Source organism: Eretmochelys imbricata, chromosome 10 (assembly GCF_965152235.1).
Source record: "Eretmochelys imbricata isolate rEreImb1 chromosome 10, rEreImb1.hap1, whole genome shotgun sequence".
NCBI classification, from domain to species: domain Eukaryota; kingdom Metazoa; phylum Chordata; order Testudines; family Cheloniidae; genus Eretmochelys; species Eretmochelys imbricata.
Genome location: NC_135581.1, coordinates 8,888,340 through 8,911,176, shown reverse-complemented (window position 1 = coordinate 8,911,176; position 22,837 = coordinate 8,888,340). Strand labels below are relative to the sequence as shown.

The 22,837-nt window shown below is 44.1% G+C and overlaps 3 protein-coding genes across 4 annotated transcripts; 1 reads left to right on the top strand and 2 right to left on the bottom strand.

Annotated features, from left to right (window-relative positions):
- Positions 1-180: 180 nt before the first annotated feature.
- On the bottom strand, positions 181-9,766 carry PDAP1 (PDGFA associated protein 1). The gene is made up of 6 exons (XM_077827920.1): positions 9,616-9,766; positions 4,668-4,759; positions 3,915-4,022; positions 3,320-3,441; positions 1,807-1,958; positions 181-985 (listed from the first exon to the last, which is right to left on the bottom strand). The coding sequence occupies exons 1-6, from the start codon at positions 9,626-9,628 to the stop codon at positions 927-929; spliced, it is 546 nt and encodes a 181-aa protein (XP_077684046.1). The 5' UTR covers positions 9,629-9,766; the 3' UTR covers positions 181-926.
- Positions 9,767-10,039: 273 nt separating this feature from the next.
- BUD31 (BUD31 spliceosome associated protein) lies at positions 10,040-14,432 on the top strand. Its single transcript, XM_077828880.1, has 5 exons — positions 10,040-10,155; positions 11,105-11,212; positions 12,565-12,687; positions 12,984-13,150; positions 14,156-14,432. The coding sequence occupies exons 2-5, from the start codon at positions 11,119-11,121 to the stop codon at positions 14,204-14,206; spliced, it is 435 nt and encodes a 144-aa protein (XP_077685006.1). The 5' UTR covers positions 10,040-10,155; positions 11,105-11,118; the 3' UTR covers positions 14,207-14,432.
- A 1,209-nt stretch (positions 14,433-15,641) lies between these two features.
- Positions 15,642-22,803, bottom strand: PTCD1 (pentatricopeptide repeat domain 1). 2 transcript variants are annotated; one of them, XM_077828875.1, is made up of 9 exons: positions 22,736-22,803; positions 21,772-22,329; positions 20,091-20,231; positions 19,510-19,728; positions 18,714-18,815; positions 17,511-18,281; positions 17,081-17,197; positions 16,350-16,532; positions 15,642-15,988 (listed from the first exon to the last, which is right to left on the bottom strand). In XM_077828875.1, exons 2-9 carry the CDS (start codon positions 22,276-22,278, stop codon positions 15,815-15,817), a joined length of 2,214 nt encoding a protein of 737 aa, XP_077685001.1. In that variant the 5' UTR covers positions 22,279-22,329; positions 22,736-22,803; the 3' UTR covers positions 15,642-15,814. The 2 variants fall into 2 exon arrangements, 1 of the variants encoding a protein (XP_077685001.1); XR_013347355.1 differs by having other exon boundaries at positions 15,850-15,988; positions 16,350-16,447.
- Positions 22,804-22,837: the final 34 nt, after the last annotated feature.

Sequence of the window (22,837 nt, the reverse complement as noted above, 5' to 3'; positions counted from 1 at the left end):
GCAAGCGGCACAAAATGCCAGGAAAGCACAGCAAAACTGAGACATGAAATAGCAAGTCACCATCATAGCTCACAGGCACTGGGCATCTCCCACAAGTTGTTGTAACTGGAAACCCCGCAGAAGCACACCCGGTGCCCATGAAGTTTCATGCTGACATGCACAAAAGACAAGAGCAAAGCATTTACGATAATTTAAATTTTAATCAGCCAAATATACACGTTTGGGTTGTTTTTTTTTTTTTTTTAAATTTATTGAGTTTTTCTTTTTACCTGGATGTTGGTACAATCAATGAAGGCTTTGCTTTAAACAAAGGATGATGTGGTTAAAAACTGACACTATCCCTAGTCAGAGGAGAGAAAAAAGGAGGGAAAAGGGTGGGGGTGGAGGGTGAAAATGGGAATGAACAGCACTGCAGAAAAACAGCCATGAAGTTAGGCTTCCAGACTATTCTTACAACATTCTGCAGCTCCATTTCATCAGCTGTTTGTTTGCAGAAGAGGGTCCTTACGATACACCCCCCCGACCTTTGGGTTTTCATCAAGATTGCCGACCCCATGCCCCACCCCCAAGCTGACAGAAAATCTAGGTTTTGCAATCTAACATATGAAGCATTTCCCCTCCCACCTTGCTCCCCCACCCTGCCCCTAATGTGTTCTTTGTCCTAAAAACAGCAAAAACATTCAGGTTTCCAAACTGTTACACAGAGAACTGCTGTTCAGCACGGTTCTGCCCCGAAGATAGCAGCTGCCCCCCCAACCCAAAATGGAATTCTGTGCCAAGATGAAGACAAACACACGGTCAGTGTCTCTTGGAGGTGAATTTGACTTCGATGTTGCAGTACACCCTACATGGTATGCAACATGGCAGAGTTCCTGGCAGGCACCAGGCACAGTTCCCTGGAATTCTTCCTCCTGCATGTCCTGTGCTTATTTGTTAAGGGATAGTGATTGCAGTCTTTTGCCTGCCACAGACGCGTCATCTTTTGCTGTGGGAATGGGGGGGTGGGGGAGGGGGGGGAAAAAAAAAAGAGAGAGAGAGACTTGTCAATGTTTCCAGATGCATGTGGGGAATTGGTGCTGTCTCAGTGGCCCTAGAGAGACGGAGCTCCATTTAGCCACACCACACACATAGCTTAGCAAGTGTCCCTCTGTCACCCCCCCTCTCCTTAGATGCTAAAATTCCTGGTGGGCCCACATCCAGAGTGAAAGGAGAATTCCATCTCTCCGGTCCATTCTGACCCTGGTCTCAGTCATTCATGCCAGCTGTGGAGAGATCTGTGCAGTGCGAAATGGACTGAGACCAAACCACCATCACCACTTTGGTTCATTAGAGACTTCAGCTGAATTAAGAGTCAGCCTGTAAGCTGGAGGTGCAAAGCTCTATATCCCATTACCAATTCCCTGAGCCATTTAGGTAATGTTATATGTAATTCTGATAAACAATATCCACGCTGTTTGCAAGGAATTCACTGAACTGCTGGTGTGAACGTGTACAAAAGTCCCTTTCGCTGTTCAGCTGAAGCGTTGCAGGTGTAGAGAGCAATTCCCTCCTTACTTTTCCTGCTCACTGCCTACCTAATCTACCACTTTATGAATCAGCATAAAGCAGAGGACGAAACACAGCTGGCTTTAGGGTTGAACAGAATAGCTGTTTAACAGCACACAGTAACAGCACTGTTAGGAAGTGAATACTATACCTACTTCGCTTGTGATACTGAGATCACAGGTCCTGGTGGTATGGCTGTCGGTGAGGGCAGTTACAGGTGGACCGAATGAGAAACCATTAATATAATTGTAACAGCCTTACCTTTTCTTTCCTCCTCTTTCTTTTTGGCAGCTTCTTCCCTCTGTTTCCGGATGATGGCTAGTCGAGCGAGATCTGCCTTTGCCTGTTCTGTTTTACCAGCTAGGTGCATTTTCATGTATCTTTCTTTTGCTTTCTGCTTCTCTATTTCTTCTCTGTTTGAGTGAAATACACTAGTCATCATGGTATCCAAATTAACACACAGGTATCGTTAGAGTTAGAAAGGGGATTAAGAGAAGGCATGATCTCGAGCAGCATCGACCTCTGATCTTGGAGCACAAATGCATACAGTCATTTCAATCTCCAATTATCATGTTAGTGATCTAGCAATTCAGGGAGGCTGAAGATCAAAATAATGTTTAAATCCTTTTCAAAGTAGTCCTGGGGCTTGGGAAGAACCATGCTGAAGATGGCTTCTGGCTTGAAAAGCTATTCAATATAATGAATACCTAAATAAAGGCTTCTTTCTAACATTCATTATCACCACACCCGAGTACCTCACAGTAGTCCAGTGAATTAGGGATTGTTTCTGTTCCCACTGTGCCAGGGAAAACTCTGGCACAAAGAGTTGTGACTTAGCCTAATATCCCACAGCAGGACAATGCCAAAACATAGCACGGTCCTCCTGTTTCCCAGTCTAGTGCCCTACCCACAAGCCGTCCTCCAGCTGAAGGAATTGAATCAAACTTGCACTTTTCTCTCTAAAAACTCACGTGTGAAATGGCAACTGAGTTCAAGATTGAAAACAAAATTTAAGTGTCCACTGGGGCAAGTAACTTCACTCTGACCCCAGGAATCTGGAAAACACACTCCCATCAATACCAGGGCTCCCGCCATACCAGGAATTAACAGGGTGACCCTTAGTATGGTATTTTTCTGGCACTACGCGCTAATGCACAGGGGCAGTTATTTCTGATTATTGACATCAGGCTTTTAGAAAGGAAAACTAGATAGCCATGGTCCATGACTAGGGCTCCTAGGTGCTTAACACAAATAATTAATAATCATTCTAATAATTATCAGAGGAACAAACATTTATGCCCATCTAAATGCATTTCGCAAAGCTGCCTGATTTTAGGATGACAAGGTGGGCCAGGTAATATCTTTTATTGGACCTACTTCTGCTGGTGAAAGAGACGAGCTTTCAAGCTTACACAGAGCTTTTCTTCAGGTCTGGGAAAGGTGCTCAGAGTGTCAGAGCTAACTACAGATTGTTTAGCACAAGTAGTTAACACATGAAGGATGGCAGCCACCAACATAGGCTGGCTCTACTTAACCATGTAAGTTCCTACCCAATGAAATTGGGATCCAAAGTGAATCCTGATAATTATCTTCACACCTACTGTGATGGTGGGCTCAAATAAATAAAGGACCTCACTGAGACATCAGCTTCCCTCCCAAAGGGTCAGATTTACTGGCACTACATGACTTGGCCATTGCAGGGGGAAGAGCGTTATTCTAGGAACAAACAGCACACACACATCTCCAAGCTATAAGAGAGGAGGAGGATTGTTACCGCTCTCTCCGCGACAGCTCCTTGGGTCCATCCAGATCCAGCTGAGTTACTTTTTTGGCTGTCTGAACAACTCGATTGGGATTCTCTATGTCTATCAACCCTTCCACGCCTTTGCGCTTTTGCTGGAGTTTAGAAACAAAGGACATGCATGTTATCAATGAGTTCTGTAGCTGTCAAGGCTCAATGAGACTTCGTCATGTGCGTCCTGGTGGAGAAAGTTTGCTCATGTGGTCATTGCCTCTAAAACCAAACCTAGACAGATACTAAAAAAATTCTTATTACCAGGGAATATACCTGCTGCCACATCATATTTTACTTTACCATGTGTTTTCAACCCCACTGTTAATCATGAAAGTTACCACCTCTGTTTCTTCCACTTCAGTGTACGGCAACGAACAAATTATTAACAGAGTGAAGATTAACTGGGAGGAGAAACACACAAAGTTTAACTTTAAAAAATCCCACCATCTTTATAAATCTGGGCTCAGGAGCCAGAAGATTCATGGGGAAAATAAAAATCAATGATTAGCAGGTTGGTTGTACATTGAGACTATGGGGTGTTCATCTACATTAAATGCATTGGGAGTTACGGTACCTGATAGTCCTCGTCATCCTCATCACTCTCGTCTGAATCTAAGGATTTCTTCTCTTTTTTGGGGTCTCCTATTGCCCCTTCTCCCCCTTCTTCTTGCTCCTCCTCTTCCTGTGAGTTTATAGGAGATTAAGAAAAAATGTAAACTGATGAAATTGTAACCTCTAGCAATGACTCTTTAAAAGAAGTGAAAACATTAGCAGGTAAGGGATACAACTACATAGCCGAGAATGTCAGTATTATTGGCATGTCTCCTATAATCAATTTTATTTTTATTGCATCCAAGAGCAAGATACGTTTAGGGCACAAAATGTGTCCCATTATTCACATCACCTGCATTAACAGGGTCTTCAATAAGAGACTCCACTGCTTTCTATATACAATATGATATCCATCGCTAGGTAACTTGATCACCGTATTCTATGTTTCACATTTTACTTCCCACAGAGGCAGAGAATAAAGGATACATTCAGACTTTGGTTTCAAGTGCTCGATACCTCATTGATTTTGATAGAAACTGCCCAAACATTACTACAAACTAGATCCAGCTCTAAAACTCTAGGTCATCAATAGAAAATCTGGAGAATAGCAGATTGTCAAACCCAACATAAAAGCTTTTCCACATATTGTAATTCAGGTGACAGAATGATTTACAACACTTGACTCTAAGCGGCCTTTGCTCATGAACTGCAAAATAACTGAACTATAAGAGTAGCAGTTTATCTCGCTAAGCGTGTGACCAGAGAGAACACATACCCTGGCCTTTTGTTTTTCTGCTTGGAGCTGTGCATCAATCTCTTCAGGGCTTGTGTACTGTCTTGCTCGGCCTTTGTGGCCTCCTTTTCTACCTGCATGAGAAATTAAGTCAGTAGCTGATTTAGTGAGACGTTTCCACAAACTCAAAAGCCTGTCCCCCATTTTCTCTTGATTGTGGTTGTGCAAGGTACAGACTAGTTCTTCTTCCAGTAAAAGCTCAAAGAACACAGAAGGAGCCCAATAATTCACCGACCTTAGTCAAGCACTTCGAGCCCTTGGATAAATACACAGAGAACTGTTCTTGAACCACAAAAGTGTTCAGAGAAAAACTTTCAGACCACCCAGCAGTTAACTTACCCCCCTCCAGATTCTAGGGAAGCCTGCCCCACTTGGACCATCTAAGCCAATGGTCTGTATTTGAGAGGGCCCAGTTTATACCTGGCATCACTAGAAAAGAACACAGCCCATCATCTCCATAAGTATATCTACATCATGTTAGCAAATAAAAGCTATGATCAATTTCAACTTTGCCTGTAGTTCACTAGGTATGTTCTCACCACTCATCAAGGTAGGTACTACTGTTCTCATCCCTCAGCTACTACAGACACCAGGCACTGCAGCCCAGTTCTGTCAGGCTATAGAAGGATGAGGAGAATTATGCTTCCAAGGACTCAGACAGTGAGTAATAACACCATCCTTCCCCTTCCATCCACATCCACAGTTGCCTCTGATTCACTTCCTGCGTTGGCAACCAAATATAAATCCCACAACTGCTCCTTACTCTGCATTTCCTGCACAGCAAGGCGCTGCACTCTAACTATGCTGCCAGAGAAACACTAGAGAGTGACAGCAATTGTAAGTGAGTTTCTACGAGAACCCTGATTTTCCCTGGCTGCCCGCTGCCCCTACACACACACACAAATGAGAGATGAAATCAGCTTCCCTGGATGGATTGCCCTGGCTGAGATCCGGTACCTACCACCAAACGTTAATCGATTGATGTGAAATCACTGAAACTATTAATGTTTCCTGAAGAATGGCAGCTCCCGTGGTCTTGGCACAAGACATCCAAGGACTGCTGGAGACCTGCGCTTTCTTTTTTAAAACAGTCTCTACCTTTCTGCCTGCAGACACAGAGCTCAGAGTACAATCTGACCATTAAAAGTACTTTGCAATTATTTTTTTGCCAAACAGTTCATGAGGGGGTTCTCTTCTCCTGCAGATCTCAGGAGGGCCACTGGCAGGAGCTATGGGACATCCCTCTGACCTCTTTATCCCTCCCTGTTTATTCCCTGAGGTCAGTAGGTAGCCTTGGGGGGAAGGGGTCGGGGCGAGAAATCAAGGGAACACTTCTTGAGATCTGTATGAGGGGAGAGCCCCCGCTCCCCTGCAGAGGTTCATTAGTGCCTAACTAACCTAATTTGTTGAGCTGGTTGAATAACTGGAAAACGTTCATGAAAAAAAACTGTCCCTTTTTTGGCTGTAAGTTTGGCAACCAGCATTAGTACGTTGGTTCAGCAGAGGCAGGCAACCCCTGCTTTCTTGATCAGAGCTGAGCCACTTACTGTGACTGTGGGAGGAGTCGTCTTGAGAAGCCTATCAAGGCTTGGGGGGGCACAACTGTTCATGAGGAGGGCTCTCAATAACTCAGTAGCTCCAACATACCTCCTCCCCCCATCCCCTTTCCTCACCCTGTTTATCACTGCAGATTTTCATATGTCTCTAGGAAGGGAGCCTTGAACCTGCAGCTCTTAGAAGATCCGAAGGGGGGAAATGAGAAAAGTAGGAGGCTTGAAGGGAGAATTCCCAGCCAATCTTAGGGAGCTCAATGAGCCACCTCCCCATAAATCTTAGGAAGCCTGATGGCCACCGTCACCTCTGCATTTCTAAGTTTTCCAACATGAGAGGTGAGGTTCTGTACACTAGTGGCCTTGAAAGGTGATATTCACTCAAGGAACTTATATGTGCCTGCCGCCTTCACTTCACCTTAAAAAAGCAGGTGATGGATTTTCAGTTGTGATTTCAACTAGAGCGTCTGCTGCCACTGATAGATGGTGCTGTACATGAAAGGACTTTTATCTACCCCTTTAAACCACCCTTTCTTCTCACAGCTTACTAGAGCTGCCAGAGTAGAGTTACAATTCAAAATTGGTTACTTATTTAAAAAAAAGTGTGGCATGACTGATACAGGTACAAAGTAACTACTATGATGTAAACTTTATGCTTTATTCTACACCATGAAGGGCTACATGATCTAAAACAATGATCTGCTACAATACTACCAGGGTAACTAGGCTTATTGTTGTCTGGCAGATTCATTTTCAGACATTTGTTTTCTTTATGTGTAAGGTCAGCTTATAACAGCAGATTTCAATGTACTTTTTCAAAACATAAAACTAGCCTGTAACCCTTTGGTCTTCACATTAGGTGCCGTCAAAAGCAATAGATATTAAGAGCAAAGCTTATTAGTTCTAAGCTTTACTCATTCTATATTCAAGCCTGTACCAAAGAATTAAGTATTGTACCGCTCAATACTTTTACTATCATCTCATCAACTAGAATGAGATGAGACTTGAGCCACATTAGTATGCAGATATTTCGTCAAGGAGGGCGTAGGGAATGCCTTTGCTCATGGTAAAGGAGGCAGGACTGTAAGGGGCTTTGGACTGTGAGTCATGCAACCTGGGTTCTATTCCTAGCTCTGCCACTGACCTGCTGCATTACGTTGGGCAAGTCACTTCACCTCTGTGCCTCAGTTTCCCCATCTGTAAAATACGGATAATGATTCTTATCCTCCTTTGCAAAGCACTTTGAAACCCACAGATGATTGTATTTTTAAATTATGGTAAAGGCACACAGAGCCTAAACTATGCATGGTTTTAGATGCTCTTATAAACTGAAATAAATATGTATCACTATTAATGTGAATTTAAGCTTAGCAGAATTTTATGGAGCTATGAGTTAAAAAAAAAAACAAACAAAAAAAAAACCATGGGAAAACTCCTGGTTTCTACAAGCCTTTAAACAGAGATTGAGAAGTACTTCAGAAACCACTTGTTCTGTATTAGCAGACAAGCTCATATTTGTGCAGCAGAAAGGGTCTCTCCCCCCAACACATTAGGAACTACTTCTTCAATAGCGTTATTTCTTTACAGAATATAGAGGATAAAAAATTACACACACACATTACAGAAAAGAGAAGAGCATTCACTGAGTGGATCCTTTTGGAGCAGGATGTATTTGTAACATAAGCAGCTGGGGTTTTTGTTAATTATTTCTGACAGGATTAAATCCAAGTCTGCTACCAAACACTGTAGGCAAAACCCTGACCCCCCTGAAGTATATGACAAAACACCCACTGATTTCAGTGAGGTCAGGGTTTCACCCTGCAAAGCCACAGACAAACTTGAGGGGCATATTTAGAATTGTGTGATGAATTTGGAATTGGAAAAATTGAATTGATTGAGTTTTCATTACAAAAATAATTATGAGCATCAATACAAATAAGTCTGGATCCTTTTCTTTATCTAGCAACAGTTTTATATAGTACAAACTGGTATGAAGGATGGCTGGCCTAGATCAAGACATCAAAGAAACTGTATAAAAAAACTGGGAAACAAATCTCATGATATTAAAGACGGGCGGAGGGGTGGGGGGAGAGAGGGAGAAATACTGTATTTGATGCCTAAAGAATTCTCTCACAGTCTGGCAACAATTCACAAACTCACTTAATGGACACTAATAAAGTAAATTGGCAGAGACTACAGGAAGGGCAGAATGGGGAATAATAATTGACATTAACACAGTAAGATTTGATTCCATAGAAAGTACACCAGAGCCAATTATGTGGACAGATTTAGTGCATCTAGAGAATGATCTGGGTGGCCAGCTCAGACTTGATGGCCTCTCATTCCCTCATTAGCTCTCCTGTATCACACGCAGGCAGGTTGGTACCTGCTGCATAACAGCAAGATGCTGTGAGTGAAGCTATTATGGTGGTGGGTTTGGAGCCACTAAAAACTCTAAAATGATACATTAAAAGTCATCTGTGTGTCTTCTTCTGTACTGTCTCTTACACAGCAAGTAACCACCTTCTTTTCTGTTAGATCCTTTCTGCATATCCCCAGAGGCCTCTCAAATATTAATCCACTGAAAGAAGAATCTTAAAGAACAACATGCTATCAGCATCCCTTTGAAACAGGCCCCATCAGCCAGTACACTGGGTACATAGGAACTGCATTCTGTGCCCGATTTAGCTTGTGAGCTCAGTGCCTCATGTATTCAGTACAGCACCCATCATACTCTCCATGCTCAACAAATGCCAGCCTCCTCCCCCGTGCAGAACAAAACCCATCACTCTGCACTAGATCTGCTATGGGCCACCAGTCCCGCTACTTTTTCCCTGCGCACAGTACCCCTACAGCTTGCACACACCCCTAGGTTCCCAGGGGCTTATTGCCCCCTCATGCTTCTCCCATCAGCCACATGGGCTTCAAGCTTGTACTCCCCTGAACCGTCCATCAGTCCATGGGGACTTGCACCCCAAAACCCACCGCTCCATTCCCCTAGGGACCTGAGGCTTGCCTCTCCCTCTTAACCCAATCGCTCCTGGGGGCTTAACCCCCTCTCCCAGGGCTTGGGCCCTCCCTTGATCCCATCACTCCTGGGGGGGCTTACACCCCTTCCCCATAGCCCTAAATATTACCTCCACTAACCCCGCTGCTCCTGGGGGGGCTTATACCCCTCCCCCAGGGACCTAGAGCGTGGGCCCGCCCTTATCCCACCTCTTGTGGGGGGCTTATATCCCTCCCCCAGGAACCTAGGGATTGCCCCCCTTAGCCCCCTCGCTCCTGGGGGGCTTATAGCCCTCCCTCAGGGATTTAGGGCTTGGCCCCCCTTTGGCCCCCCGTTCCTGGGGCCTGTTTCCTCTCACCCGCCCCTCCCTCACCTCCTTTAGGCATAGCGGCGGCGATGGCGGCTCCGGCAGCAGCTCCAGCGAGTCCCCCCCAGCCTCCAGTCCTCGACCCGGAAGCGGAAGCCGCAAACCGCAGCCCCAGCGCGCGGCTCCCTCCTCAGCCCAGTCACCAAGCCTGGCCCTGGAGCACGAGGCCCCCGGCACCAGGGTTACCTGCGGCACTGCCTGAGTACAAACCGAGCCGCTAGCTTCCCATGGCACCTCACTCACGGCACCAGTGGGGAGGCCTGTCCTTGCTCCTTCCTTCCGCACCCACCGCCTGGGGAGGGGGAGGAGAGGGAGATTCCTTACAGGCGTTGCGATGGACACCAAATGCACACGCGGATTGCCGTGACGAGCCTGGAACGCGAAAAACCCGCGCTCCCCGCCTAGAAAATAGCGAATGAGTTTAGGTCATTAAAGCGACTAGGCAACGGAAGGACCCCCTAGCTGCTTGTGACGTTATAGGGGAGCGACGGATTTGAAAAGGCGGAAGCAGTAAATAGTGATCGTCTTTCTCTCCCTACTTGGCAGGTGAGCTCACTTCTTTCAGGGAGGGCGATATCCCCTGGGGCGGCTGTATGTCGCGTCGCGCTGCGCTGCCCGACGGGATGAGAGTAGGTCAGGGGGTACCAGGCCAATGTAAGGGGTGGCACGTTCTCCCTTCGAGCCTAGCAACAAGAGACTCGCGCCTGCTCCTTATTCGGGCCTGCTCCTTATTCCAGCCAGCCCGCTTCGACCATCCCTTGGGGCGTCTGGGCTGGGTCTCGTACAGAGATAGTCCCCTAGGTACACGCAGCAACCACTGGTCGATATGACTAGCTTTCAGCCCAGCCCTGGATGTTTAAACTCGGGTTTTCTTTGATTTGGCTAGGTGGTTTCACAATATTTGTGTATAATGGTTATGGCCACAGTCTGTGGTTAAAAGCAAATGTGACGGGAGCTAAAACTCTGGGATTTCCATCCCAGCTTTGTCACTGACTTGCTGGGTGCTATCTGGCTTCCCTGTCATTACAATGGCAGTTATGATGCATATGTATCTCATAGTAGTTTGTGAAGCATAATAAATAGGTCTTTGATTTTCTCTAATGCCTTCAGTCCAAAGTACTATTAACTGGGAAACCTTCCCTAGCTGGCCCTTAAAAGTGAAGAAATATGTTATGAATTATAAGGGCAGTTAGGAAAGGCTCACTCCCTCCTATACACTGGTAACACGTTAAACACTTATTCATTGTATAAAAAAAAGTGTTGGTTTTGTCCCTTTGTTTCATTTATCTCTAAATTAAAAAAAAAAAAATGTTTATCTTTATCATTGAAAAAGGAGTAATGACAGCAAGGGAGTCAAAATAATCCTGAAAAGTCTCATGGGCTTCCTTATGCTTTTTTTTTTTCTTTTCTTTCCCTGCGGCGGGGGGCACGATGATTTTATGATATCTGGAAACAAGTACTATTAAAACCTGACCTGCATTTTTCTCCTGAACAGGCTTTTTTGAGAAGATGCCCAAAGTAAAGAGAAGCAGGAAAGCTCCTCCGGATGGCTGGGAACTGATTGAACCAACATTGGATGAGCTGGATCAAAAAATGAGAGAAGGTAAGTTATGAAGCCAGATGCTGGTTAGCATGTGACCCTGTGATTGTACAAACCTTAAGAGCTTCAGGATACACGTTTTATAAAAGGACAGCAAGTGTGTTTTTTTTTAAAATCTGTTTTCAGTAGGGGCTAATAATGATGAAACACTTTGATGGTGACAGGTTTCAGAGTAACAGCCGTGTTAGTCTGTATTCGCAAAAAGAAAAGGAATACTTGTGGCACCTTAGAGACTAACCAATTTATTTGAGCATGAGCTTTCGTGAGCTACAGCTCACTTCATCGGATGCATACCGTGGAAACTGCAGCAGATTTTATATATACACAGAGAATATGAAACAATACCTCCTCCCACCCCACTGTCCTGCTGGTAATAGCTTATCTAAAGTGATCATCAGGTTGGGCCATTTCCAGCACAAATCCAGGTTTTCTCACCCTCCACCCCCCCACACAAATTCACTCTCCTGCTGGTGATCACTTTGGATGGGCTATCACCAGCAGGAGAGTGAATTTGTGTGGGGGGGTGGAGGGTGAGAAAACCTGGATTTGTGCTGGAAATGGCCCAACCTGATGATCACTTTAGATAAGCTATTACCAGCAGGACAGTGGGGTGGGAGGAGGTATTGTTTCATATTCTCTGTGTATATATAAAATCTGCTGCAGTTTCCACGGTATGCATCCGATGAAGTGAGCTGTAGCTCACGAAAGCTCATGCTCAAATAAATTGGTTAGTCTCTAAGGTGCCACAAGTACTCCTTTACTTTGATGGTGGTAACTTAGTGTGTTAATTTCCTGCATTGAAAGTTACCCCTAGAAGACAAATTCCTAATTCTAATTTAAGACACATGGGGTTGGGACATGGCTGAATGAGTTATGTGGATCATCTCTGGATCTATGGCTTGATTTGCAAATGAAATGAATGTTGTTCTGAGTCAATAGTACTCCACCCAACCTCTAAGGACTACTATAGGCCAGAATTAAAGCACACTGGTATAACTATGTGCAGGGGGAAGCTTGCATTGCAAAGGCCAGCAGTGTTTGATTCCAGTCTGTGCTGTCACTCTTGATTTCATGGGTATTCAGATGTGCCTGTCCTATCCAATCACTATACCTGCATTTTCCTTACCATCATCCCTTTAGCTCTCTGACTCTCTTTCCAACGGGAGTGCTTGAGAGTTAAATACCTCCTGTGTGTTTTTTCTCCATTGAATTTTGTTTTTTACAATCTCCCCAGGCCCCTTTAAAATTACATTTTTTTTTCTCAGAATAATGGTGCTTTTTTTAGGATATATACTGCTGTAATAACTTGCAGGTCACTGACAGCAAAATCTGACTTCTGTGCCCTCTTTCCTCAGCGGAGACTGAGCCTCATGAAGGGAAGAGGAAGGTAGAATCCCTCTGGCCCATCTTCAGAATTCATCACCAGAAAACACGCTACATCTTTGATCTCTTCTATAAGAGAAAAGCTATTAGCAGAGGTAAAAAGCTTAAATATTTGCTCTTGAGGTGAAGAGATCACAGCTTCCAGATGGACTGTCTGAGTCATTAGCCAGTGAGTGTAAACCAGAATTAGATTATTGATGGGAAAGGATTAAATAATTGTTCTTTAAAAAAAAAAAAAAGTGACTTTTCCCTCTGCTAGTTCGATTTGCTAGCAAATACAGACACTGAGAACTAGATTCAGTGTAAAGACTAAAACTTTTTAAATAAACTATTCATTTATCTTCCCCCATTGAGAATTCTGTGGTGCTGACCAGTCACCTCTCTCGTGCAGAACTGTATGAATACTGTATCAGAGAAGGATATGCTGACAAAAACCTGATTGCAAAGTGGAAGAAACAGGGTTATGAGAACCTTTGCTGCTTGCGCTGTATCCAGACTCGGGATACCAACTTTGGAACTAACTGCATTTGCAGGGTCCCAAAAAGCAAGCTGGAAGTGGTATGAATTTTTTTATTTGCTCTAATGCTATTTTCCTTGCTTGGATTTTGAGCCAGCAATTATGACTTACCGGAATTATATCTCCTCTACTACCTTTGACAATAGTATCAGTTTCTAGTTTCCTTACCCCTGGATTCTGCTGTTAAGTGGCTATCCTCTGTTTTTCCTTTGTTTCCTGAAGCATTTGCCCATGAAAATGACATTAAGGGGGTAATATAGACTTGCCCCAGTTACCGTCACACTTAACCAACTAAAATTCTGGTGCAGTGTTTAGGGTGCTAGAACAACACTTGAGACCAGAGCACTGACTTCCTATACATAGTGTCTTGAGCCTAATTATGTGTATTGCTGTGGCATCTAGGAGCCCTAGTCCTAGACCAGGACCTGATTGTGCTAGGCACTGCATAAATACAGAACAAAGAATGGTCCTTGTCCCCTGCAAGTCAGACTGAGCTATTTTTGAGAGGGATTTGACTGTGGCAAAGTGCAGTGAATCTTAAAATACCCAAAAGGAAATACAACTGTTTAGTTTCTGATGTGTTCCCTTTCTTCTTGATGATAACTTGAGCTTGGAACATAGCTATAGTGCAGAAGCTCCCACTGCTTTAGATGAAAATTTGTATAGTAGAAAGGAAAACTGATAGTCACTGGACCAGTTAAAATCTAGAACTATCCCTTGAATTTTCTATTCATAGTTCCAGACAGCAGAGGCCCAGTGATCCACTTCTTGGCCAAACCTAGTTCTGTAGGATTCCATAATCTTTCCTGATGGAATATTCACTTCTATTTGTTTTTATAGTAATGCCTGATTCCTCCGCATAATGTTGTGTAAAGCGGTGGTGGAAACTGTATGTAGAGTAGCAGGAAATTTAGAGCTATGGACGCTTCAGAGGACTTCCCCTGTTTGAGACATAGCATACTGCACTAGCTTATTAAGAATACTCGTTCTCTATATAAAGTAACTTATCTAGAATGTGGTGACTAATGCTTGTTTTTGCTTTATAGGGGAGAATCATTGAGTGCACTCACTGTGGATGCAGAGGCTGCTCAGGGTGAAATCTTTAAAAACTGGACACTTCTTTTGAGGTTCTGAAAAGTGCTGATTCCACATCATGGACTTTTACTGCTATAATTGTCTTGTATAAACCCTGCAGTGAGTCAAGCTTCCTTTAACAGTCTGAACAGCAGTATGCCCACCTGGATCATAAAATGCAGTAGTGAGTGATTTTGATTAGTTTTGTATATCCATTTTATTTTAAAATAAAATTTTACCTCCCCCACAGTGGAGTGGCACAGTTCTGTGACAAGGTTCAAAGATTAATTACATTCTCTCTCTCTCTCTCTCTCTCTCTCTCTCTCACACACACACACACACACACACACACACACACACACACACAATGGCAAATGGCTCTTAGCAGCAGAGCTTTACTGTCAGTAGTAGAGGCACCTGTGAATGGGGTGTACTCCTTAACAAGTGACAACTCTATGCCATACCCAGAAAGCTGACTTTGTACAACTATCCTTTTGTCTCTAATAGTAGTGTCCTTAATTACAAAGTGACTCACTAAAGCAAGATAGGGAGGCAGGTATACAGAAACTAGTACAAACTTCAATACAGGTTTTCTGTTACTTCAAATTTCAGTACTAGTGAGGCTAGCTGGCCTGGTTGTGTGTTGTACCATTGGAAAGTCAATCTTCCTCTTTCTCCCTGGGTTACAGCTTTGTTAGGAATGAGTTCCTGGGGTTTGGAATTCTGGTCTGTTCCTAAATTTAGCAAGTCCCAGACTGCCAACTTTCAAGCCCTGAAAGCTTCTCTAGGTGGAAGGGAAGGCAGCTTTCAATAAATTGCTTAACGAGAATTGCATTGTAAGTTAGTGGGATAGCATGGAGGTACAAACTGAGTACTTAATTTCATGGATAATCACAACCTTGGCAAACAGTAAGGAAAGTAACACAGGGTCAAAGCTGTATTGTCGTCTCCTATTTGAGCCAAGAACTGGCCTTAGGTTTGTCATTCATGTTACAGCTGCTTAGCAGCTGTATTCCACAAGCAGCTGTTAGTGTTAAGCATTTTAAGTTCTCCATCTCCTCTGCCACATGTGATCACATTGTATCCCTCCTAAAAACAGCAGGAAATGCTTCTGTGGAAAAGTAATAAAGCATTTGCATCTAATAAGTGTTTTGGCCTTTGAAAAAGAGAAACTTTTTACTTCATTTGCTTTTGTTTTAGGGGTGATGTTAATTTCTTCTCCCAGGGAGCAGCAGACAGTGGTTGCTGTTCAGGTCTAAAGGTCCTCTTCTTCAGTAATGCCTGGACACAGAGGCAGATGGAATCAAAACCTGCCTTATGATCTACCTCTGCAGATGAATTAGAGAACCACTAAGTTGTTTCGAACAACTCTAGCAATTCAAACCTCTAACACAAGCGTGCCACTACTAACAAAGCATCTGTTTAACAGTAGTGGGAAGCTACACTATGACCACCCACTTATTTCTTCTGTTGAGATGGTACTTTATTAAAATAGTCAACATACAAGTAGAGTGTTGCCTACTATAAGGCACCCGAAGGAAACAGCCCTCCAAATTCCTCTGTCTAGGTAGTTCCAGCATCTGAAATAGTGCACATTCCAGACATGGAAAATATTGACTTGCTCTCAATAGTTACTGTTCCATGGTGCCCTGGGGCTGCATGTCCTCTGCACTGCCCTTGGCTGCTGAAGTTCTGTATTTTGCCCACGGGTGTGGAGTCTCCTCTGCTACCGTTGCTTTCAGCCAGCGGAAATAGTAGCCTCGGAACCCATCAATCTTCTCCAGGTATGTGTTCTTTGACTTATACTGCAAGTAAAAACCCAATAGTATGTGTTATACTTTGGAAGAGTAACTAGGCTGCTCTGATTTTGCAAATTGGAAGACAGAATATTCCACTACTAAGCCAATATAGAAAATATTTGGCAGGTGCACTTGACTCTTAACTGTCACTATTTCAGCTGATGCTAAAACAGGTGGTAAATGAGGAAGATATAAAATTTATTGAGGCAGGGAGGAAAGGTAGAGATCTTAAAAATTACTCACTCTCCTTCTAGGCATTATAAACACAGACAGTCCTTATCCAAAAGAGCTTAGTCTCATCTGTGCTTTTCCACATTACAATGTTCACTTCAGCCTTAATCAGTTAATAAATGACTGTGGTACTTACCCTGTCAAACTGAGGTGGATACTGAGCTGCAAACTCCAGCTGGCGTATGACAACTTCGTTTGGGGGGACCTGGTTCTTTCTCATGTCTCGTAGGATTTCTGTGAGGTAAGTATAGTCCAACTGCTTCACCGCTGCATTGATAAGGGTGCTGTATATGTGGGTGTTAGGAGTAATCCCAGACTTCTGAAAACACATCAGTGGCAGAATTGCTAGTGCCTGCTATTTACTACAGAGCTGATCTCTGCAGACCTTTCTGCTTGAGAGATATGAGCACATCCTAATGGAGGATCTTTGACCAGTGTTATTATTTGACCTCAGTGCTGACAAGTCACATCACCACTTAGGCTAAGAGTGCAAGAGCTGAAGCATAAATACTTTTGCCTGCCAACATGCACTTTGGGAAACACGTGTCACAACTCCACTACACATAAGAGGGAAGGGCCCATTGCCTAGGGAGTGCAGCTGCATTTCCTATTATGTTTTTGGTTACCTGTACAGTATTAAGTAAGCTTACAATCCAGTCCTCCTTCCCATGCATTAAGCTAGGATACTGTACCACAAAGGAGGAGTTGCAGAAGATCTGACTAGAGGGAGTTCAGCTACTTTAGCCTCAGTGAAAGCTCATATAGAGAAAGGTATAGAATCACTGACTGAAGGAACCCCACAATTACTCCTGTCCCAATAACAAAAGTAATAACACCTTCCAGTAGCCAGAGCTGTAGTTTTTGTACCTTCATGTCCAAAAGTAACTGCAGTCCATCTTTCTCTCTGCGGCAGGCTATTGCCAAGTTACAAAACGTCTGTATGTTGGGTGATATTCCCCTCTGCACTAGAGCCGTCAGCATGCCCTGCAAAACAAATACTTGAGTACTCAGACCGTTCTAGATGATTTACGGTGGAAGCCATCAGTGCTGCAAGAGAAGTTGCACCTATAGTTCTCTTTAGACAGAAGGCTCCTATCTGACAATGCAACATAATCCTCAGGGCTCCAATAAGTACTTTAAGGGTCACTTATGGGGTAGGAGAGAGGATATAGGATTCTCTGCCTTCTGCTGTGAGTGGAGAGTTGATCTCCTCATAGGTTAAAAGGCAGCTAACACAACTCCAGTAGGAAGATAAAAGTTTGCAGTATAGTCATCATTTAGGGGCTCTTATTCTCACCTTTGCACCTTCTAGGTCTCCCAGTTTACTCTTCTTTCTCAACAAAGTATTAAAAAAGGTCACATCTACTTTCACTTTATGTTCATCCAGGACTGTCAATAAAGAGGATTCTGACTGGCTCAGAGGTTCAACCAGCTCAGCCAACAGCGTGAAAGTCTTAATGTTGGGTGCCACATTGTCCTCTTTCATTTTATTCAAAAACCCTTCCATGTTCCCCATCAAAGCCAGCCTATCGGACGGCGTTGCTATCGTCCCTAAGGAAACCAAGTTCTTACTGCGGATTTTCAAGTCCAACAAATTGGGCAGGTTGCAAGCAGGCTCAACAAATTGACCTTGGTTTGCTTGAGGTGGATCTGAAATAGCCTGGTTTCTACTGAAGTCTCCAGTCCTACTGCATTCTACTGTCTTATTGGTGATTCCAGCCAATCCAGTTCCTGGCTCAGCCTGAACCTCACTCACTTTGTCTTCATGGTTGATTAAATGTTTCTCAGCTTTCCTGGAATTTTCTTGAAATATTTGTTTTTCCATGGTTTCCACATCCAACTGGGTAGAAATTCCACTGTCTGCTCCCTTCCTTTTCTGACCTTTCACCTTTTGACCCCGCCTACCCGATATGAGCTTTACTTGAGTAGGGTTTTCATCTGTGCTTGTTAGCAACAAGTCAGAAGCCACAACTGGGTCACCTATTCCACAATCCCTTGCAGCATGGAGCATCAAATTGTAATTGTAACCATGAGGTTTAATTCCCAATTTAGTCATTTGTCGCCAAACCTGTTTTGAAAGGGAAAAAGGTAGAGAAGCTTAGATAGAGTTCATGTATGTGAAATGTGTACAGCATTAAAGAAGTGAGGTATTTTTAGCCAGAAGTAATCTGTCATATTTAGACCCAATTATTGTAACATTTTAGGTGCTCACCATCAGGGTTTCTAGCTGCACAAATGGGAATGAATACACTTCCTCAACAGAAAAGACCTCCACACCAGAGACTGGACACCCATCCAAACTATGATTAGTACAATCCTGTAGTGCACATGGCACTTTATGGGCATCAAATAAGGAGCCTGACTGAGGAGCTTACAGTTTAAGCACCTTCCACCTCCATCAGCTCCAAAGGCGCCCCCCCACAGGTTCCAATCCCAAGTTACAGATACAAGAGTTACATGAAGGAACACTTTAATGGCAAAACACAGCATAGAGCTAGACCTGCAAGGCATATCTGAGGCCACTCTCCTTGTCCTTTATACAGCCCATGAGAAGGAAGCTGAAGGTCTCTGTGGTGACAGCATGGCCTTTATGCACAATTTCCTAGAGAAGGAAAAGGAAGCTTACAGTTACCAAGGCAGCTTATTCAGCAGCTGATTCCTTAATTGAAAGTACTGCCTCTCTTGCTACTCAATGGAATCACTTTTTGGAGACACATCTGCAGCAAACTGAATGGGAGGTCTAAGGACTCCAAGTATTTTAAGCAGAATGATGGCTGTAGAAAAGAGAAAAACATCTGATAGCTACTCCAATCTCAGCCTATCCCAGCTGAAGATACTGTAAGGAATAGTGTAGGAAATTTGGGTGGGATATGGGAAGGAACCACTCAGCTGCTCCACTGTCAGCCTTTCAAGGGGGAGCTGCAATAGGGGCAAAAGCAATCGCTTTAGATTAATACACATTTGTAAAAAAGGGGACTGTAAACCTGACCTTTACACAACACTTAATACTTAAGAGCAGAATTTCAAAACCTTGAAGTCCGAGTCTGCAAAATCCTGTTTTTGTCTGTTTAAACTGAATACTTAAGATATCGAACTACCTACCCAGTTTGACTGCACAACTCAACGCAAGCAAAAAGAGTGATTTTTTTTTAAAGGACCAATCTATTCTTCCAAGCTTAAAGGCTAATATAACAATGCATAATTACAATCTGTCTGCAAGGAAAGCCACATGCTTCCCTAAAGTGCTTTGATTAGAGATGGAGATATGTATAGTACAAGAAGAGACTCCTCTTTACCTTCAGTACGTCAAAGCATGTCCTGAGATCTGAGCAGATGGCACATACTTTCAGCAGAGCATGATATGTTATCAGATTCAGCTCCAGATTTTTGCTCTTTAGTTCCTGCCGTAGTTTGAACGCACTCTGCAGGCCCGAATCTTTCCATGGCGACTCAGCACAGGCATTGAAGAGGGCTGTGTATGTAGCGTCTGTGGGGACTAAACCCCGCTTTTTCATCTATTCTCAGGGGAAAAAAAAGTTAAGGAAATAATATTAAATAAAGAGTCCAGAATTAAGTTAAAAAATAGTTCCACCTTGTACAGATACCATGGAGATAGGCACATTAGGAAAACCTAAAATAGATTAGATACAACATGTACGATTCAAGGCTACAGTAAATTCTTGAGCTCCAGTCTTCTGAGTCACCAAGCAAAGTGGAAACATCCATGGAAAGGCATTTTGGAGGAAGCATCTCCAGAATGACATCTTTCTATGGGACAGAACGTGAATGGGCATACTTTAATTCATGAACGATCCCGCACTGTACTACCTGCCAGTGACCTTGGCCCCTTTCTTAGGGAAACAGCTATAATATTTACATCGTTGTAAAGTCTGAATGCCTTCTTCACATAGCCGACCCTGCCACAGCCACCAATCAGAACAGTATAGTTGCTCTCCTCTGGCTGCAGACGCTCTTCCTTCAGCATCTGCACCTCAAATAGCTCCAGAGCCTCTGCCAGCTACAGACAGGAGAGACAAAGATGAGAAGGTAAGAGAAGCAGTTCCTTAACTAACATTTAATAAAACATGAATTTATTATTCATATTACCGTAGCACCTAGGAGCCCCAGTCGTGGACCAGGACTTCCTTGTACTAGGTGCTGTACAAACACGGAACAAAGAGACAGTTCTCTGCCCCCGAAAAGCATACAATCCAAGTATGGTTATGCAATACTCACAGTCCATGCTAGCCTGGAGAAAGACTAGGAAGTGAATGAACATTCACATGACATGAATTAGCATTTGTTTGCCTCATTTCTCACCTACAAGAAAGGACTTGATGCCAGGTGAGCAAATTGACTTTTTTTGCACAGTAGAGATGGGACAGAGAGCTGCAGGGCTTGGGATGAAGAACTGCAAAAGGTGAGGTAGAGAGCCACTGAACAGGGAATTAGTACCTGAGCTCAGGGTGTTTTCCTGCACCAGAGTTGATGGAAGCAACAAGCACACAGAAAGGGCATTCATCAGGACTGTACTGTTGCACTTTTTGTATTAGTATACTTTGCATCTTATTAGTAGTGTATTTCTCCAGATGGTATCAAGATGGACTGATGCTTTTTACAGCGAGAAGGTAGGTGAGGTAATATCTTTCATTGGACCAACTTATGCTGGTGAAAGAGACAAGCTTTCACGCTTATACAAAGCTCTTCTTCAGGTCTTTTAATGTCTCCATTACAGCATCTGTGTATGTTTGTGGTGGTCCCTGCATGAACTTCTTCCTCTCCCTACTCACTGTCCAGAAAGAACTACCATGTTTCCTTGACTCAGATGTCAAAGTCACTGGGGCAACAAGTCCAACAAAAGAAGAACTTTTAAACATGGCATCTGGACAAAAAATAATATAGCTGGACTGTGCTTTTGACCTTTACTGATGACTTGGTTCAAGAAGTATGAAAATGCTGTATTTCCTGTGCTCTTCAGAGGCCACAAGACTGATCAGTCACTAGTAGTCATTTTTGTGCTGTTTATTAAGATACTCTAATATAGACTAGTTTCAGAGTAGCAGCCATGTTAGTCTGTATTCGCAAAAAGAAAAGGAGTACTTGTGGCACCTTAGAGACTAACACATTTATCTGAGCATAAGCTTTCGTGAGCTACATCCGATGAAGTGAGCTGTAGCTCATGAAAGCTTATGCTCAAATAAATTGATTAGTCTCCAAGGTGCCACAAGAACTCCTTTTCTTTTTGCTAATATAGACTAGTGTTCATTGCTCAGCACTTTTATTAGGGTTTCACCAGCCACTAAACACCATTTAGCATTCATATAGCACACTGCACTCTTTGATGAATTAATCCTTTCAACACCCCTGTGAATTCGGTAGATAGATATTAAGCCTGAAGAAACTGAGGTATATAAGGAAGTAGGCAAAGTGTCTTGGGCTTTAATGCTACTTCAGAATTTTTGTCTCCCAGTCTCACAACCAATCTAATAGATCATACTGCCCCATAATCATCAAATGCCGTTAACTACTCTAGTGATTACAAGACCTGAGAAACCAACCTTGTCTTTCTTTATCAGTGCCTTGCACTGCAGGAAGTACCAGTATGGTGTGTTCTTACGACCACGTCTAGGTTTCCACTCTGGCTCTTTTTCCTCCTCTCCCTCCTCTGCTTGAAACCTTAAGTTTTGCAACTCTGATGTTGTTTTGTGAAAATATTTTCTAGAAGAAAATTTATTAGATAGTGTTCCAAAGCCTTCATCTGCATCACCATCTTCCGATTCTTCTTCATGTTTCCTGATGGCTTCAGGAGAGCTGGCAGGGTCAATCTGTTTCAAGTCTCTGTTGTGTAACTTATAGAGACCCTGTGATGAGCTGAAAGGCCTCAGCCTCGTGCACTGCAGTCTCTGGCCCAGGAATCTGAGCAGACTCGGTATGTTTTTGGGACACCCTGAAAAGCTCTTTGGAGTTGCCCACAACATTCGAGTGTGACACACCAAGGGATAGTAGCATTTCAGGGAGAACAATCCCACAGGGAGCTGGCGGGGCACCAACTGCGTGAACCTCATGATACACCTCTTGGGTCGCTCCCCTTCATTACGAGGTTAAACGTCCATCTCCTAAAGGCAACAAGAAAAGAGATCCGATGAGAGGAGCCTGAATGGGGCCAGCGAGGGGAGCCCTCCGCGACAGCGGAAGACACACCCGCAAGAGGCCCGGGCTGAAGGTGGAGAAAGTCCAGGATCCTGCACAGGCTGTCAGGGCTAGTCCCAGCCACGGCACCTGGCTCCTCCCCGAGCACAGAGATGGGGATGGGGGAGTGGGGGGGTGTCCATGCACCTTATGATCTGCTCCCTCCCGCCCCCCAGCCCCGGCCTGCTGGGGCCAGGCCCCACGAGGTGCCGCTGCCCCCTGGAGGGAAGGGGGGGGGGCTCTACCGGGTACTGCTCGTAGGGCGGGTATCCGGAGGGGGGGGGGGGAAGGCCCCTCAGCCCAGAGCGCGCGGCACGACCCCCTTCCACTCACCCGCAGCCCTGGCCTCAGCTCGCGCTGGGGGGCGGCGTCACGGCAGGCTCCCCTTCCCATTGGCGGAGGCGGCCCCGCGCGGTGCATGCTGGGAGGGGGAGA

What these genes read in the sequence shown, in the direction of transcription:
- PDAP1 (XM_077827920.1), bottom strand. An exon ending in CAGAAAAACAAAAGGCCAGG is followed by an intron (nt 4,023 to 4,667) that starts GTATGTGTTCTC and finishes ATAAACTCACAG; the next exon opens with GAAGAGGAGGAGCAAGAAGA. An exon ending in GAAAGAGGAGGAAAGAAAAG is followed by an intron (nt 986 to 1,806) that starts GTAAGGCTGTTA and finishes CCATTCCCACAG; the next exon opens with CAAAAGATGACGCGTCTGTG.
- BUD31 (XM_077828880.1), top strand. Translation starts at nt 11,119, where the DNA reads ATGCCCAAAGTAAAGAGAAGCAGGAAAGCTCCTCCGGATGGCTGGGAA. An exon ending in GAGAAAAGCTATTAGCAGAG is followed by an intron (nt 12,688 to 12,983) that starts GTAAAAAGCTTA and finishes TCTCTCGTGCAG; the next exon opens with AACTGTATGAATACTGTATC. An exon ending in CAAAAAGCAAGCTGGAAGTG is followed by an intron (nt 13,151 to 14,155) that starts GTATGAATTTTT and finishes TTTGCTTTATAG; the next exon opens with GGGAGAATCATTGAGTGCAC.
- PTCD1 (XM_077828875.1), bottom strand. Translation starts at nt 22,278, where the DNA reads ATGAGGTTCACGCAGTTGGTGCCCCGCCAGCTCCCTGTGGGATTGTTC. An exon ending in CACTGATAAAGAAAGACAAG is followed by an intron (nt 20,232 to 21,771) that starts GTTGGTTTCTCA and finishes TCCTGTCTGTAG; the next exon opens with CTGGCAGAGGCTCTGGAGCT. An exon ending in CATGCTTTGACGTACTGAAG is followed by an intron (nt 18,816 to 19,509) that starts GTAAAGAGGAGT and finishes TTCCTTCTCTAG; the next exon opens with GAAATTGTGCATAAAGGCCA.